This window comes from Plasmodium relictum, assembly GCF_900005765.1.
Source record: "Plasmodium relictum strain SGS1 genome assembly, chromosome: 10".
NCBI lineage: Eukaryota > Apicomplexa > Aconoidasida > Haemosporida > Plasmodiidae > Plasmodium > Plasmodium relictum.
Window position 1 is genome coordinate 846,819 of NC_041688.1, and position 18,741 is coordinate 865,559.

Sequence of the window (18,741 nt, forward strand, 5' to 3'; positions counted from 1 at the left end):
ATATAAATTATAAAACTAAAATATATTTTAATTTAAAAATTCTTTTATATATATAAAATAATTGTAGAAGTTTTTTAAGAGCTGTTAAGGAAAAAAAAAAAATTTAATGAATAATTTTAATATTTATTTTTTTTCATTATCTTCGAATTGCTTTTAAATTTATAATCTCACTATATAAAGTATTGTATTTTATTAATTAAATTGGATTTTGTTTTATGCTATTTTAGTTTTTTTTTTTTTTTTTTTTTATATTTTATATATAATTACAACAATATTCATTCATAGATTCAAATTTGTTTATTATACATTATATTAATAATATATAATTTTTTTTAATTTATCGATTTTATTTTGATAAAAAAAATATTATTTTATTTATATGATTAATTTTTTCATTGTTTTATTTTTATGTTTATTTTTTTTTATTAATTTTATAAATATTAAGAATATTATATTTGCTACAAGATCTATTTTTTAATTTTATATTTTATTTGTAATATATTAAGTAATATAATTCTATAATATATATTCTCTCACATTTTGTTGAATATATATATATATATATATATATATATATATATATATATATATTTATATTTATATTTTTTAATTTATGAAAAAATAAAGAAATTGCCAAGATGAAACAGTAAAATATAGTTGGAAGAAAAAAAAAAAAAAAAGATAAAAATAAAATAATATATTATTATATATTTTAATGTGTTTCTTTTTAAGATGTATGATATAAATAGTGCAAGATGTGTTGAAATAAAAAGCGCAGAATTAGATGTATTAAATAGTGATGAATTAAAAAGAATTTCTCTTGGGAAATATGAAAATGAACATTATGAGTTTGAAAAAGTACAAAAAAGTGGAGTAACAACAAAACTCTACTATGACCCTAGGTATGGAACAATTGATAATAAACAAATATGTTCTGTTTGTTTTGAAAGGCATGAAAATTGTTTTGGTCACATAGGCCATATTGAATTTATATTGCCTTTATTTAATCCTTTATTTTATAAGGAATTGCAAGAACTATTAAATTTGGTTTGTTATAATTGCTATAACTTTTGTTGTTCTGAAGATGTTATATTTTTATTAAAACACGTTTTTCAATTAAAAACAATGAATGAAATAGAAAGTACTAATAAACTTATTTACAAAGAAAACTGTGATTATGAGCTTTTAATAGATGAAATAGAAAAGTTGTATAAAAAAATATGTAAAGATTCGGATATTTCTTTAGAAGATATAGTCGAATCCATTAGTGATGATGATGAGAATGATGTAGAAGATAATTTTAGTGATAACAATAATGATAAATTAACTTTGAAAAAAGAAGAAAAAGATTATTCAGAAGAATTATCAGAAATGGATAATATGAAAAAAGACAAATTAAAAGAAAAAATTAGAAAATATAAGTTTGATGCAAATAAACTAGCTTATCAATCAAATTATAATTATGAGGAATATCTTATATTAAGCAAAACAATAAAAATTCATATGAAAAAAAGTAGCAAGTGCTGTTTTTGTAAATTTCAAAGAAACATATCAGCAAAAATGTCACAAAAAAGAGACACAATAAATTTTGTAGGAATTTATACGAAAAACTCATTTTTTAAAAAATATTTTCCAAAAATGAAAAAAAAAGATGAAGACAATTTTGATGTAAATGAATATGATGAATTAAATTGTGAAAATGATAATGGAGAAAAAAAAAAAAAAATAAATAGCAATGAGCATTTTATGGATATAGATGAAGAAGATACCAATAAATTAAAGGATTATTCATTTAATGAAGAAATGAATTCAGATTCATCTGTTGAACATTCTTTGAATAACAATAATAATAATTTGGATAAAAATAATGTCACATTTTCAGAAATGCTTAATAACTACAAGAAGCAAAATATAAAAGAAAAGTGCACTATTCGCTTATTTAGTTTTCAGGTAATAGATATACTGAAAAAAATATTTGTAAAAAATAATAAAGAAGTTATTGAATTATTGTATCCATTTACAAGAAGAGATGGTTATAAAATATTTTTTTTATATGATATGGGAATAAGTGCAAACAGATTTAGAAGTAGATATAGAGGTATGCATAAAAGAACAAAAATGGCTGGCACTTTATGTAAGATTAATAATTTTTTAAACTTATGTATAAATGCGAAAAAAGAAGTAGATTTTGATAATTTATTAGAACATAATAAAAAAGAATTAACTTTATATAAAGAAATGTTTTCTTTATTTTCATTGAAAATGAGATATAAATTAAATAATAACATAATGGACGATGATACTGAAATTACAAAAATGGAGTTTTTAAAATGTTACTCATTAGTGTATAATAACAAAAGCACATATATAAATATTCTCTTTAGTAGTTTACAAACTGGAGTAAATACTTTTTATGATAGTAATCTTGCGGATAAATTAAATAATCGAACTATGACAAATATTGGTATAAGAGAAATTTTAGATAAAAAAGAAGGTATTTTAAGAAAAAACATAATGGGGAAGAGAGTAAATCATTGTGCTAGGACTGTTATTTCACCTGACACTTTTATTGAGACTAATCAAATTGGAATGCCTTTAGAATTTGCTAAGGTATTAACTGTTGATGAATATGTGACGGAGCATAATTTAGAATATATAAAAAAGTTAATAGAAAATGGACCACATATATATCCAGGTGCAATTAGTTATAAAGATTCCAAAGGAAGGGTATTTAAACTATCTCACCTTTATGAGCAAAGATTAAAATTATTAAAGCAGTTAGATAACATTAATTTTAGAAGTGAAAATTGTTATATTGTTCATAGACATGCACGTGATGGAGATATAGTTATAATGAATAGGCAACCTACTTTACATAAATTTTCCATAATGGCTCATTATATAAAAATTTTTGAAAAAGAAAAAATTTTCCGATTAAATTATGTTAATTGTAATTCATATAATGCAGATTTTGATGGTGACGAAATGAATTTACATTTGCTTCAAACTCCATTGGCAAGAGCAGAAGCTAGCCATTTAATGAACTGTGATTTTTTATTTACGAGTTTTAAAGATGGATCTCCACTAAGAGGGTTAGCACAAGATTTTATTTTAGGAGGTTTGCATCTTACTTCCTTAGAGACATTTTTGAATTATGATGAATATTGTAATTTACTACAATGCTCTTTAAATTGTTTAATTTCTCAGAAAAATTCATTTTTCTTCAAAAAAAAAAAAAATAATATAGGAAAAATAGATGATATTAATCAAAACACACCATGCGATAATAAACAAAATTTCAACTCTTTCAATGGTAATAATTTAAAAATAAATAATTACAATTATTTGGATCCCTATGCAAATATTCTAAATCAAACTAATTTTAGCATAATTACTGATGAACCAGCAATACTCTTTCCAAAAAAATTATGGACAGGTAAGCAATTAATAACAAGTATTTTAAAAACTATAATTGATAAAGTAGCTATACAAACTTTTAATAAAAATAATGATAATGAATTTATGAAAAACTATAAAGGAATAAATTATACATCAAAGTCAAAAACGTCAGCGGAGTTGTGGTCTTTTGATCCTGATAAAGAATTTGAAGTTATTATCAAAAATTCCGAATTATTACAAGGTATTCTTGACAAATTCCATTTTGGTGCAAGTTCAAATAGTCTTATTCATTTATGTTTTGAGTTATTTGGATCAAAAACTGCTGGTGTATTGTTGGATTGTTTTGGCCGTTTGTTTATAAATTTTCTACAAATTCGTGGATCCAGTTTAAGTCTTTATGATTTTATTTTAAATGAGGATGCTAAAAGAGAAAAATCCCTAATAAAAAAAAGGATTTCTTTCACTGGATTTTATTTACAAAACCTGTTTGCTCATTCCATTGCAAAATCTCTAAATGCTGATATTAATGATATGAATTCTTATGCGAAGAGAAAAATGAACTGTAACAATAAAGAAAATGACATAATTATTAAAAAAATGTATGATTCATATAAGAAAAAAGAGGAAATTATAAATCAATTTGAAGAAAAAAAAGAAGAGAGCTATACAGAAAAGAAAAATAATATTCAAAGCAGGATAAGTGATTATAAAAGTGTCGGAAACATGAAAAAGGAAGAAGAAATGGAATTAAAAAAAAACAATAATGGGGTTGCATATAATATAATAAAAGAAAAATGCATTGATATAAAAGAGGAAAAATATTTTATCGCTTTATTAAATAAAGAAATTGAAGATATTTGTACACAAAAAATAATTGAAGAAAAGGATATATTTTCCATAAATAATGAAAATAATAGTAACTTAAATGATAAAAAAAGAAGAGAAATTATTCCATCTTTTAGTGATTATGCATTTAAAAAATACTTTACTTTATATGAAAAATATATAAATAATAAAGATCCTATATATAGTTGTAAAGAGGATGAAACGAAAGATTCTTTATTTTTAGGTAATGTAATACACAAATTATATAATTCTATTAAAGAACCTTCCTTTTTTAACAATCCCACAATTACAGGAAAAAAAATTATGAAAATTATCGAGAAAATTCTTGTTTTTTTAAAAGAAGCAAAATGTAATAAAAGACTAAAAATTTATATAATATTTGAGTTGTTTCAAAATAAAAATATAATGAAATATTTTCCATCATTGGTAAATTATTTACATGACTTTAATTATGACATAAGCAACGAAGAAATAATAAAGAATGTAATAAATAATATTTATTTCAAAGAAGATTGTTCTATATCATTAAATAAAGATGATATAAAAAAAGAAAAGGACGAATACAAATTAAAGAAATTTATTAATTTTTATGAGAGTATATATAAAAAAGGTTACAAAAAGCAGGTTGATACTAATGCAAAAAAAGAAATTACTCATGATGATGATAATATTAGTAATAATAATGATTATGAATTAAATGCAAAGGAGATGAATCTTCATGATGAAAAAATAATAAAAAATTGCTTAATATCAAGTTTTCCTTCTTTTCTATTGAATGATGACATTCGTAATTTATCATATAACGGTAAATATCAATATTTTGAAGATTATGTTAATATTAAAGAAGATGAGGAAGATGGTTATTTTAAATTTTATGATATGAAAGATATTTTTTATAAAATGGAATACCTAATAAATAATTTTTTTTCTTTAAATAGATATGATTTTGATACTTTAATTGATTCTTTATTTCAACCATATTTATGTAGAGTATCATCTAGTACTGACCATTTGATAAATATGAAAAACTTGATTAATAAATTTTTAAATAATGGTTTTAGTAATATGATATTTACTGGTGCCAAAGGAAGTAAAGTCAATTATTCTATGATATGTGGAATATTAGATCAACAATATTTAGAAGGAAAAAGAGTTCCGAGAATGAAATCAGGAAGAACACTTCCAAGCTTTCATAGATATGATTATGGTGCTAGGTCATGTGGACTAATTACCGATTGTTTTCTTGAAGGGTTAAGACCTCAAGAATATTTTTTTCATTGTATGTCAGGAAGAGAAGGATTAATAGATACAGCAGTAAAAACAGCAAAATCTGGTTATATTCAAAGGTGTTTAATAAAATGCATGGAATCGGTTATTTTACATTATGATGGAACAGTAAGAAATGAAGATAATTCAATTATTCAATTTTTATATGGAGAAGATGGTATAGATCCATCAAAAACAGCTTACTTAGATTCATCAAATGATTTGCTTTATAATTATAATTTGTCATTTAGCAAATATTTAAATAATAATATGCATGGGAAAATATTAAATAATGAAGAAATATTTAAGAGCCATAAAAGAAAATGGAAAGATGAAGAACCGTTAATTTGCCATTATAATCCATATACTTATATTGGAAGTGTTTCTGATACATTTCAAAAAAAATTAAATACGATTTTTTTCAATAATTTTAATTTTCCTAATTATCGTCATTTACCGAAAAATTTTGATACATTATCTACATTGCTTTTGAAATCGAAATATTTTAATTCTTTATGTAATCCTGGTGAATCTATTGGAATTTTAGTTGCTCAATCTTTTGGAGAACCTGCCACTCAAATGACTCTTAATACTTTTCATTTGGCAGGAACAGAAAATGTTACTATGGGTATTCCAAGATTAAAAGAAATTTTTCTTACTTCAAAATTAACATCAAAACCAATGATATATGTACCAATTAAAATAGACTTAAAAACCAATGATATTAATAAAATGAAAATGTATATTACCAACATTGCTGATAAGATATTAAACAGTTATAAAAGTATTTTATTAAGTGATGTTATATATGGTATTGGAGTAGAGAGAAAATTGATTTTAAAAGAAAACAAAAACAATGTGCATTACATTAATGGATCTGAATTTGATGAGGAAAAAATTAATAGTAATATTGATGCAAATGTACAGGTAGCTAAAATAATGAATGTTCTTAAAAATGTTAACTTAAATTTTGATTGTAAAAAAGAATGGAATTATGAAATTATTATCCAATTTGAAAATCTTAATCATTTTTGTAAGATATACAAACAAATAACTATTCCTTTTATTCTTCATAAAGTTATAAGCGCTATTCTTACTTCTGTTCTTAATAAAATTCAAGAAAGTCTCGTATTTCATAACATTAACAACATAAGCTCATTTAATCATGAATACTATGATGAGTTATATGATTTTATTAGCAAAAAATTGGTTGAAGAATTTAATTTTAATGTAGAAAAATATGAATATAAGGATGATGAAGGTCAAATAAATGCGAAATTGAAATATATGGCAAATGAAGATGAACAGAACAAATCAGGTAATAAACAAAATGGCAATGAAAATGAATTAAATGAAAATTATAGAAACCGTCAATTACAGAATAAGAATGCATATAATAGTAATAAAGATGATTTTTTTTATGAAGATAAAAAAAATAAAACATTTAATGATCAGTCAGATATAGAAGATAATGATATGTCTGAAAAAGAAGTAAGTATTTATAAAGGAATAAATAAAGAAGTAGAAACTGAATCAGAAGCTGAAAAAGAGGAAGGAGAAACAGAATCAGAAGAAGAAAAAGAAGAAGATGAAAAGGAATATGATGAGGATTTGAGTGAAAGTGAAGTTGAAAATGAAAAAGATGAAGATGACATTGATGAAGATAAAATCAAAATTGAAAATGAGAAAGATGAATACAACGATGATGAAGAAGAGGAAGATCAACATATAAAGGAAGAAGGTAACACAGTAAATACTAATGATATATACGGGGACGAGAAGGATGTATCCAAATTAAAAAACAGTAAATATACTAAATTGGATAAAAATAAGAATGAAAAAAATGGTGAAAGTATTAACTTACATGAAAACAGTTATTTTACTAATAGAAATTCTAGTAATGAGTCAAAATTATCAGAATCTTCCAATGTAGCAGGTACTGTGAATTATTTTTCTTCAGAAGCTAGTGTTACACATCACGTATCAATAGAATCAGATGACTCTAGCAATAGAAAAGGTAAATTGTGTGGTGAAAATCTTCATCATAAAGAAAATATATTAGATAAAAATAAAAAAAAAGCAAAAGAAAAAATTAAAACATCAACAATAACAGCATCGACGACAGTTTCATCGCCAGTATCTTCAACGATATCTACTCCAACAAAAAGGGTAGATGAAGAAGATATAGAAGAGGAAAAAAAAGAGGAAGGTGAAGAAGAAGAGAAACAAAAACAAAAACAAAAACAAAAACAAGAAAATTTTGCAAAATCTTTTGAAAATTTTTTATATGACTTTAAAAATAATATTAATTTAGTTGATTCCGAAAGTGATGAAGATGAAGAAAATAGTGAAAAAAAGAATGAACAGAAATATGTTAAAAATATTATTGATAAGATAAAAAGTAGTTTACTTCGTTTTGTAAAAAAGATAAGTTTCTCTCCCATAACCTGGACTCTGAAATTTGAAATTGAATGGGATATTAATTTTTTCCCATATTCCATTGATTTTTTAAGTTACTTAAAATTAGAAATTTCAAAAGAAACATTATATAAAGTAAAGGATTTAAATAATCCAAAAATTCTAAAAGGAAAAGACATAACTCATAGTGGTTCAGAATATGAATTACAAATAGAAGGAAAAAACATTTATAAATTATATAATATTAAAGATAAATATATTGATAAAACAAAATTATACTGTAATGATATTTATGCAATAGTAAAAACATATGGAATTGAAGCAGGAAGATTATGTATAACGAAAGAATTGAAAAAAGTTTTCGATGCATATGGTATTCAAATTGATTTTAGGCATTTATCTTTTATAAGTGATTTTATGACTCATACAGGTAAAAAAGAAAAAAAAAGAAAAAAAGAAAAGGAAGAAATATATTGTATTATATATATGTATATATTTTTATACAAATGTAATTTATATTTCATAAATTTTTATATATAAATATATTTATTTATTATATTTTTTTTTTTTTTTTTTTATATATATAATATCCATTTTATTTTCATTTTTTCTGTATAACTTTTTTTTATATTATTTTTTTAAAGGCGATTTAAAAGCATTTAATAGACATGGAATGGGGAATTTTCGAAATGTTCTTCATAAAATGAGTTTTGAATGCGCAACAAATTTTTTAATACAGGGATGTGTACATAAATCAATTGGTAAGAAGAAAAATGAAATTCATTTTTTGTATATATTCTTTATAAAAATTATATATATATATATATATATATATATATATATATATATATATATATATATATATATATATGTTATTTTTAAAATCTAATATTAAAACATCACGTAATAAATTTTTTTATACATACGTTTTTTTTATTTATGTATATATCTAAGTTTCTTTTTACATTTTTTTTCATTCATGTAAATCTTTTTTTTTAATTTATAATTTTTTTCCCTCATATTTATGATTATTTTTTCCTTTTCTATAGATTACTTATCAACAGCATCAAGTAGTTTATTTTTTGGAAAACATATAAAAGTTGGTACCAACCTAGCTGATGTTATAACATGCGTAGGAAAGTAAATGTATTTTTTTAACTTAATATAAAAAAAAAAAAAAAAATTGAGGTTTAATTATTTTATTTTACTTTATTTTTATTACTATTTTATTTTATATATATATATATACTCAACAATATTTTTATAATTATAAATATAAAAAAACTTTTTTTTTTTAATATTTAAATAAAATTAATTCTCTTTATAAAATGCATAATTAACAAAAAATATTTTTCTTAATAATTTTTTTAAAACAGTAAAACTAATAAAAAAATAATATTAATTGAAATAAGATATTAGTATTAAAATTTGAATATATATGTATAAATATTTTGTTTCATTCATAGAAATTTTGCACTTAAATCAAAAATATCAATTTTAATTCATTAGAAAAAATATGCTAAAAATATGCATTTTTAAAACATGAAGAAATAAAAATAAAATTTCAGATATAAATAATAAAAACTTATTTATGTTATTTTATTAATACATTATATTTTTATGTATTAATAATAATATATTTGTACCTTAAATTTACTTTTTTTATAATACATAATTTTGCAGTTATCAATTTTTTTGTTTTTTATATGATATTTTTTAATACTTATAATTTTATATATATATTTTATGTAATTTTGAAAAAATTTTAAATAAAAACATCTATATTGTATACATTATATGCATATATATTAACAACAGTATTGGAAATTTAAAAAGAATAACTCAAGAGAAAAACTAATAGACGCAAAAAAAAAAAAAAAATGTAAATTCAAATTAAAAAAAAAGGAATATAATATATATTTTAATTAGAATAAAAATAAAATAAAAATTCGAAATTAAAAAAAAGATAAACTTTTTTTTTTAAGATAAAGAATTGGTAATAAAAAAATCATAAAGCGAAATGAGTGAAAGAGATGAAGTTTATAAAGAAAATAAGGAAAAAAAAATATCAAATGATAAAGAAAAAGAATTAATAAGGGATAATCAAAATGATTTAAATGATGATGATACTAAAAATAAAAATAACAAAAATTATATAGATCCTAAGATGTATAATAAATTCAAGAATGATGGATCATTTTTAGAACAGGTTAAAAAATTGTCAAAATTTTTTTTTAAAGTAAATGAAAATTATGTGGCCTATAATAATTCTTTTATATTTCTTATTTATCAATTTTCATCTTTTTTTTTTTTAATAGTTTTTTTTTTTGTTCTTTACTTCTATAGAGATAATTTGTTAAATTTATTTTTTTTTTTTTCTTTTATGCTTAGGTGTTGGCTTTACAGAAGGAGAAAAAAATAAGGAAATCAAAAATATTAGGAAAATCAGAGCCAAAGAAAAAAAAAATAAAAAAAAATGATTTAGAAGAAAAAAAGCAAAAACTATCAGATTCAAGTGTGGAAGACAAACAAGACGTTGAAGATGAACGAGAAATACAAATTAAAAACGAATACATTGACAAAATTAATAAAATGAAAGAACAAGGATTTTTCACTGATAAGGGAATAGGAGCTGGATTAGTTAAATAAGACAAAAACAAAATAGAAATTGAAATTGAAATTTTTTTTTAATTTTTAAATATTGTGAATTTTAATGTGTATCATTTTAATTTTTTTTTTTACTTCCATATACCAATTTCTATCTCTAAATTTATTTCTTAAAAGGTGATATTTGGATACTAAAATCTCAATATTTTTAAAGCAAATTTTTTTAAAAAATATTTTTCACCATATTGAACTTATTTACTCAAAAAAGTTCTATTTATCTTTTTACTTGTTTATTTTATTTTATTTTTTTTTTGTATACTAATTGTTAAATATACCTTATGATATTCTTTATAAGATTTTTCATATTATTACTATTTTCCGCAATTATTTTAAAAACATTCATTAAAATAATAAACTAATAAATAGACATTTATTTTATTTCGTTATAATTTATATATTCATTTATCGAGATAAAAAGAAAATTGCTAATCTTAGAAAAAATAAAAAAATAAAAAAATGTTAAAAAGCTTTTTTTTTCTAAACCATTAATAAAAAATGTTTTTTCCCTATATATTTCCTACTTTTTTTTTGTTCTGAATTTTCATTATAGAAAAGAATAAAAACAGTGATATCTTTATTATAGAAAAATAATAGTATATTGGATAATAAAAATATATATTTGTATTCTATGTGATAATACTGGAATAATTAAAATAATTGTGCATTTATATATATTTTCTATTTGTTCCTAATTGTTTCATATACTTGTATTATATCATTCCAATTATTTTTTTTTATAATTTTGTTTATTTATTTTATTATTATTATTTTTTTTTTATTTACTTTAAATAATTATAATTGCCATTTATATTTCTCTTCTATTTTTTTTTTTTTTTTGAAACTTAATAATCTTTTAAAAGTATAAATTACTTTGTTATTATTTAAAAACAATAATTGAATTTGAATTTATTGTATACTTTTATATATTTAAAATTATGTCTTATAAAAATTTTTTTTTTATCTTAAAAATATTTAAGATTATAAATTCTGTTCATAGAATTATAATTTATAAAAAAATAAACTTTTCTATTTTACACTTTTTCACTTTTTTTTAATAAGAAAGAGTGAAATTTTTCCGTTAAATTTTTATATTTGTCCATTTTTTTTTTTTCGAATATTTTTTTAAGTTCATTTTCTTCTTTTACACCTTTTTTTAAAAATATTTGTGCCAAATATATATCTTCTTTTTTAATTTTTTTGTCATCAAGAAACACTAAACGTGGGATATCTACATATAAAAAGAGCACATATGTATATATATACATGTATATTATTAAGTAAATTTTTTTTTTCATTATTTAGAGTTATATATTTAATAAAGTTAATTTATACTTGCAATCAAGTATTTTGAAACATGTTTAATTTCATTTGTGAATGGGTTGTTTTTTATAAACAAAGTTTTCAATTTTTTTATTTTTTTCATTAATATAATAAATTCGCATAAAAAGAGAAAGTTTTTTTTGGTTAATGAATCCATTTCTTCTATTTTTTGATGATACTTTATTAATTCTGAATTTTCATTTAAACTTAGTTCTTCATCAAAAATTTTATAAAAACATAAAAAATCATTGCATTTCATACTTTCATTATCTATAGGTTTCATCGTAAATTCTTTTTTTATTTCGTTTAAATTTATTTTTTCTTCATTAGAACTATCAATGAAATTTTCATAATCTTTTATGCTTGATGCTTCACATTTATTATTGAAATTTAAATTATTATTGGAAATGTCTAAATGAGATAGACTTTCAAGTTTAGCAACTTCTTCTATATCCTTAAAAAAAAGCAAAAAAATATTTTTTAAAATATTCAAAAAAAGAAAAAAAAAAAAATATAAAAAGACATTTTAAAAGGAAAACTTAGTATTACTTTTATATTTTCAATTAAATTATTAGATATATTTAATGTTTGTAACAACTTTAAATGCTTTAAATTTTTAATTTCTTTTATTTTATTATTAGACAAATTTAAAATTACTAAGGAGCTGCATTCAATATTTTCTAAAATGCTTATGTCATTGTTTTGTAAATATCTGAATTTGATATGAATCAATAAAAGTTAATAAACTTATAAAAATATAAATATAAATGTATATATATATAAATTAATACATTATTATTTGTATATTACTACTATTATTTTTATAAATAATACAACGAAAATTAAGGTATATATATATCACTACTAATTTATTCAATTATAACTGTAATGATTATTACTACTAGTTCTTTTAGTTTTGTATTATTATATTAAAATTCATTAATTTAAATAACTGCTAAATAATTATAATAAGAATACTAATGCATTTATGTTTTAATATATTATTTTTCTTTTTATACAGTGCTTTTAAATTTGTTAGCTCATTTAAATTTTCTATTTTTTTTATACAATTATTATTAATATATAAACATTTTAAATTTTTAAATGTTGATAATCCATCTATATTGTGAAACCCTTTCATATGTAAATACATAACATCATTCAGTTCATCAGTTTCATATAAATTATTTTCTACAAAATTAAAAAAAAAATATTTATATATATATATATATATATACATATTAACTAATTTTAAATTCTTTATAATTTTTATGAAATTATAATAAATAACAAGAATTTGAACCTCTACATATTTTTTTAATAACTTCGTAACTCATTATCTTTTTGTCATCTAGAATTATATTTTCTTCTTCCATTTTATTATATTTAACGTATTATTAATTTTTTTTTTTCTAATATGAATAATTGTAATATATAAAATGAATATAATAAATTTTTATATAGAATTTTACTTAAAAAAAAAAATGAACATACAAATTTTTAGTAATATCAATATGTGAATATATATATATATATATATTTATGCCTTTTTTTTTTTTATTTATATACATGATAATTCTATTTTAAACTATTATATAATTTTATAATAACAATTAATAAAAAAAAAATAGAAAAGAGAAAATTATTTATAGAATAAAAAATATTTATTAATAGATATATAATTATCATAGATTCATAAAATAAGGAAAGAAAAGGGAAAATATAAAAAAATTCATTAACTTTTAAAAGTTAGACAAATCAGTTAGTAAATTTTCTATAAAAAAAAGAGATTTATTAAAAAAAAAAAATTAAATTAATAAAAAAAACGGCTTGCATATATTCAAATATTTTCTTACATTTTTCCTCACTAAAAATTTAAAAATATGAATTGCCAAAATTTTTTTTTTTTTTTTTTTGCTAGTATTTCTCTTTTTGTGTGCATATATTTATTTATTTACTAATTTTTTTTTTTTTTTATATGTTTTTTTGGAAATATATATATATAATATATTTTCATGTGTTTTTATTGAAAAAAAAAATTAACTAATATTTCTTTTCTTCTTGAAATTTATTTGGGTTGAGGGTTATACATTTGGTTATGTCATTTGTTTTGTAAATTCCTATCATTCTATCACATAATTCAAACATTTGATTTCTTAATGAAATTACAATAAATTGAGCATCACTAGTTTTTGTTTTTATGTAATGAGAAATGATAGAAACATTTTTAAAATCAAGAGCTGCATCAATTTCATCCATAAAATAAATGGGATTTGGTTTAAAATAATGAAGAGCAAAAACTAGAGCTAATGAACTTAATGTTTTTTCTCCCCCTGATAAATTCTGTATATGTTTCCAACTTTTTTTCGGAGGTCTGACTGAAAATAAAATACCTTCATTGAAAATTTCTGAGGAATCGATTATTTCTAATTCAGCATCACCACCTATTGCTATCATTTGATACATCTCTTTTAATTTGACTGATATAATATTAAATGCTTTTAAAAATTCTTCTCTTCTTTTATTGCATAAAGTATCGTAGACTTTTTTAATCTTATCTTTTTCTTTTTTTGCCTTGTTTACATCTTTTCTTCTTTTTTTATAGTCATATAACTTTAAATTATAGTCCTGAAAAATTTTTAAGTTGGGAGCTTTCTTTTCTAGTATATGTAATTTATTTTCAAGTTTTGATTCTATATCTTTTTTATTTAATAATTCTAATTCTTCATCTCCTAAATTAATATTATCGTATTCATTTTCTATTTCATTAAATTCTTTGTTATCACAAAAAATATCTTCTAATGCTCTTAACTCATCATCATCTTCCAATTTTTTTTTTTTTTTTTTTTTTTCTTTCGAGATCTTTGAACTATTATTATCACTTAATTTCCTTTTTTTGCTGTGTTCACTATTGATATCGCATAGAACTTTATAATCTTCCCCATTGTTTTCATTCTTATTACTGTTAATATTATCATCCTCTTTATTTTCTTCATCTTCTTCATCCTCTTCATCTTCTTCTTCTTCATCCTCTTCATCTTCTTCTTCATCCTCTTCATCTTCTTCATCTTCTTCTTCTTCATCCTCTTCATCTTCTTCATCTTCTTCTTCTTCGTCATCTTTTTCACTATCTCTGTCTTTTTCCTCTTCATTTTCTTTAGTTTCCCCTTTGTTCTCACCTTTTTCTTCCTTTTTTTTTTTTTTTTTTTTTAGTAACTCATTTCTTCTTATATCACATATTAAGTTTTCTTGGATAATTTTATCTGATTCTTTAATTAATTCCATGTATTCGTTTATTTTTAATTCATAATGTTTATTTTTTGTTTTAAGTTGCTCAATTTCCTTTTCAATATGCTCAATTTTATATAAAATGTCAACGTTTTCTAAATCCTTTTTAGATATGCTTTCATCTATTTGCTGCTTTTTTTTTTGATTTTCTTCAATTTTTATTTGTAATTCATTTAAATTTTGAGTCAACTTTTCAATTTCTTCATATACCTCACATCCTTTTGTTTCAATATTTTTTAATTCATTTTCTAATTCTTTTTCATTTGCTTCATATTCTTCAATTTCCTCGGTGAATTTTACAATATCTTTATCACTTTTTTCTAAATTTGCTAAAGCATTTACTTCTTCATTATTATGTTTTTCTATTTCATCTTTTAATATATTTAATTGTCTTTCTGAATTTATATATTTACTTCTTAAATGTTTTTTTTTTTCTCCTCCAACATTTTGTAATTCTTCATGATACTTTTTTACTTTATTTTCTTGAGCTTTAAGAACAATTTCTATTTTACTTTTTTCATTATTTTTTTCTTCTATTAATTCTTTTAGTGATTTTAATTCCTTTTCTTCCTCTTTAGTCAATTCAGGGGTTTCCGAGTTTTGTAATTGATCATCAATATCTTTTAACTGTTTTTTATAGTTATCTATTCTTTTTTTTGCTATTTCTAATTTACATTCATTGTCTTCAATGAAAATATTTAAATCTTTAATATCACTTACTAAAATATTTTTTTGTTTTCTTTTTTCTTCTAAATTTTTATTTAATTCTTTAATAATTTTTTCTGAAGTTAATAAATCATTTTCATCATATTCACTAGTCTTAATGCCGCTAGTATTCCCTTTTAAATATTTATCTATACCTCCTCCACATATCCTACCGTCATTTTCTATTAATTCTCCGCCTAATGTTACAACTCTTCTTTTATGAGAATAGCCAATTACATGAGCTTCATCTAGATTATTAGCTAATAATGTTTCTTTTAAAGCAAAATAAAAACAAATTTTGTATTTCTCATTTTTAAATTTAATAAAATCAATTAACCTATGCACATTTGGCAGTATAGGCTTATAATTTTCTTCATTTTTTATCATGACGTTCAATAAATTTTTTTCTAATATTGATAAGGATAATACATTTACTCTACCTAAATTTTCTTTTCTAACTTCTTCAAATAACATAACAGCATCATTTGGATTCTCTACGACAATGAAATCGGAGCAATTATTACCTGCAATAATAAAAGCTTTTTCGTATTTTTTATCAATATATCCTAAATCACCTAGCATTCCATGTATTCCTTTAATTTTCGTTTTTTTTAAATTATATATAAATTCGTGCAATTTGCTTTTAGTTTTATCTGTTATTACTTCTTTTTTTATACTTTCATATTTTACGTTTTCTTGTATTAACTTATCATTTAATTTTTCTATATTTTTTTCTAATTGATTTAAATCATTTTGTTTTTCTTTTAATACTTTTTTTTTTTCTTCATCTAACTTTATCATATGTTTTGATTGGATATCCTTTTCTTTTAGTTCATTTAATATTTTACTTTGTAGATATTTTAAATTTTCAATATGTGATAAATATTCCTTTTGCTTTTTTTCAATAATATTACATTTATTAGTGCATTCTGAAATACTTTTTATTAATATATCATAACTATTTTGTAAAGGGGCTAATTTCTTTTCTTCATTAGAATATATTGTATTAATTTTATCTGTTTCGTGTTTTATTTCTTCATTATATTTTTCTAATTCTTCCTCACATATTTCTAATTCTTTTTCTAATTTTGGTAATTTGTTTTTTTTTATTTCACTCAATATTTTTTGTTTCTCTTCAATAATTTTTTTATATTGGGGAATTTTTTTTTCTTTTAATTCTTCTCTCTTAACGTATAAATTTTGCATTTTTTCTACTATAACTAATAATTCTTTTTTTATATTTTCATCTTCAGTTGTTAACTTTTTAAATTCATTATCCGCTTTATTTTTTTTTCTTATGATATCTTCTTCTTCATTTTCTAAATTGCTCAATGCAATATTCATGTTTTTTCTTTCTTCTAATAAGTTCTTGTATTCATTATTATGATTATCTCTTTTTTCAATATAACTTTGAAGTTCCTTTTCTTTATTATGTATAACTTTACGTGATTCATATTGGTCTTTTTTATAAATAATAACATAAAGTTTGTATGTATATTTTTGTAAACAAATATAATATTTTGCTTCTTTTTTTGGGGATGACAACTCTTTTAATTCATTATATACATGTTTTAGTCTGTTTACTTTCTCATGGTAAATTTCTTCACTTTTTTCTAATTTTTCAAAATTTTCATTAATTTTTTCAATATATATATTTGTTCCTATGATGTCTTCTAAATATTCTAATAGGCCTTCTTCATGTTTATTACCTTTTGGATTCATTTGAGCAATTTGCTCTACTTCTCCTTGTAAAATCAAGAATCGATTATTATTTAAATCTATTCCTTTTTTATATAATAAATCAACAACTTCTTTTTGATTAACTACTTTGTCATTTATTCTATATTTTGATTGATTATCTATTGTAGCTTCCCTACTAATAATGAAATTATCGTAATTTTTTTCGTTATCATAAGTATTTTCATAATCTATTTCTTTTTCATATTCATCGTCGTCATCTTCATTAATAGTTTTAAAATAAATTGATACTTTTGTATAATTATTATTCATTGAATATTTCGAATTATGTATAAGATCACTCAATTTATTTTGTCTTATCTTTTTTGCTCTACGACCAAATACAAAAAGCATAGCGTCAATTATATTACTTTTACCGCTACCATTAGGTCCAACTATACAACTAAACTTTTTATAAAATGGACCGATTATTTTTATACCTGAATAACTTTTAAAATTTTCTAAAACTAATTTTTCAATTATTATTCTTTTACTACATTTTTTTATGTTATCAATACTTAAAACGTTTTCATTTTCTCCTTTTTTTTCTATTTTACATAATTCATTTTCTTTCTCTTCTGTATTTAAAATACTTAATATTTTTAAGTCGTCTTTTTGCTCTTCATTTATATAAATATTTTCATTTAATTTTCTATCATCTTTCATTTTTGTTATTTTTTTTTTTAAAATACATACATTTGTTAATATATACTTTTTTAATTAAAAAAAATTTATGTGTACTTGTCTAATATGCTAAACACCTTCTTTTTAAATATTTTATAATAATTCTAAAATAAATACATTGGCTTATTAATCTAATTTTTTTTTTTTTTTTTTTAAATGTATTATAGAACTTTTAAATAATTTATTATATTTTTTAAATCATTATAATTGCATTATACTTTTATTTTTTTTTTTTTTATTTATTTGTTTATTATTATTATTATTTTTTTTTTTTTTTTTTGTTAATCAAAAATTTCCCATTTGTATTATTTTCTACATATTTACAAATAGAAATATTTTTATATTTATTTATATTTTCTTCATTATAATTTTTTGTGTGCACCTTTTATCTATATATATATATATATATAT

General features: G+C 20.3%; 4 protein-coding genes across 4 annotated transcripts; 2 read left to right on the forward strand and 2 right to left on the reverse strand.

Moving 5' to 3' along the window:
- Positions 1–732: 732 nt before the first annotated feature.
- On the forward strand, positions 733–9,073 carry RNAPI (RNA polymerase I, putative; the record flags this gene model as incomplete). Its single annotated transcript, XM_028677161.1, has 3 exons — positions 733–8,359; positions 8,574–8,690; positions 8,979–9,073. The coding sequence occupies 3 exons, from the start codon at positions 733–735 to the stop codon at positions 9,071–9,073; spliced, it is 7,839 nt and encodes a 2,612-aa protein (XP_028533578.1).
- Positions 9,074–9,949: 876 nt separating this feature from the next.
- PRELSG_1023200 (conserved Plasmodium protein, unknown function) lies at positions 9,950–10,578 on the forward strand (the record flags this gene model as incomplete). Its single annotated transcript, XM_028677162.1, has 2 exons — positions 9,950–10,138; positions 10,321–10,578. 2 exons carry the CDS (start codon positions 9,950–9,952, stop codon positions 10,576–10,578), a joined length of 447 nt encoding a protein of 148 aa, XP_028533579.1.
- A 1,049-nt stretch (positions 10,579–11,627) lies between these two features.
- Positions 11,628–13,292, reverse strand: LRR2 (leucine-rich repeat protein, putative; the record flags this gene model as incomplete). The annotated part of the gene is made up of 5 exons (XM_028677163.1): positions 11,628–11,824; positions 11,929–12,370; positions 12,466–12,628; positions 12,936–13,107; positions 13,220–13,292. 5 exons carry the CDS (start codon positions 13,290–13,292, stop codon positions 11,628–11,630), a joined length of 1,047 nt encoding a protein of 348 aa, XP_028533580.1.
- A 667-nt stretch (positions 13,293–13,959) lies between these two features.
- Positions 13,960–18,312, reverse strand: PRELSG_1023400 (chromosome condensation protein, putative; the record flags this gene model as incomplete). The annotated part of the gene is made up of 1 exon (XM_028677164.1): positions 13,960–18,312. The coding sequence occupies one exon, from the start codon at positions 18,310–18,312 to the stop codon at positions 13,960–13,962; it is 4,353 nt and encodes a 1,450-aa protein (XP_028533581.1).
- Between the last annotated feature and the right edge of the window lie 429 nt (positions 18,313–18,741).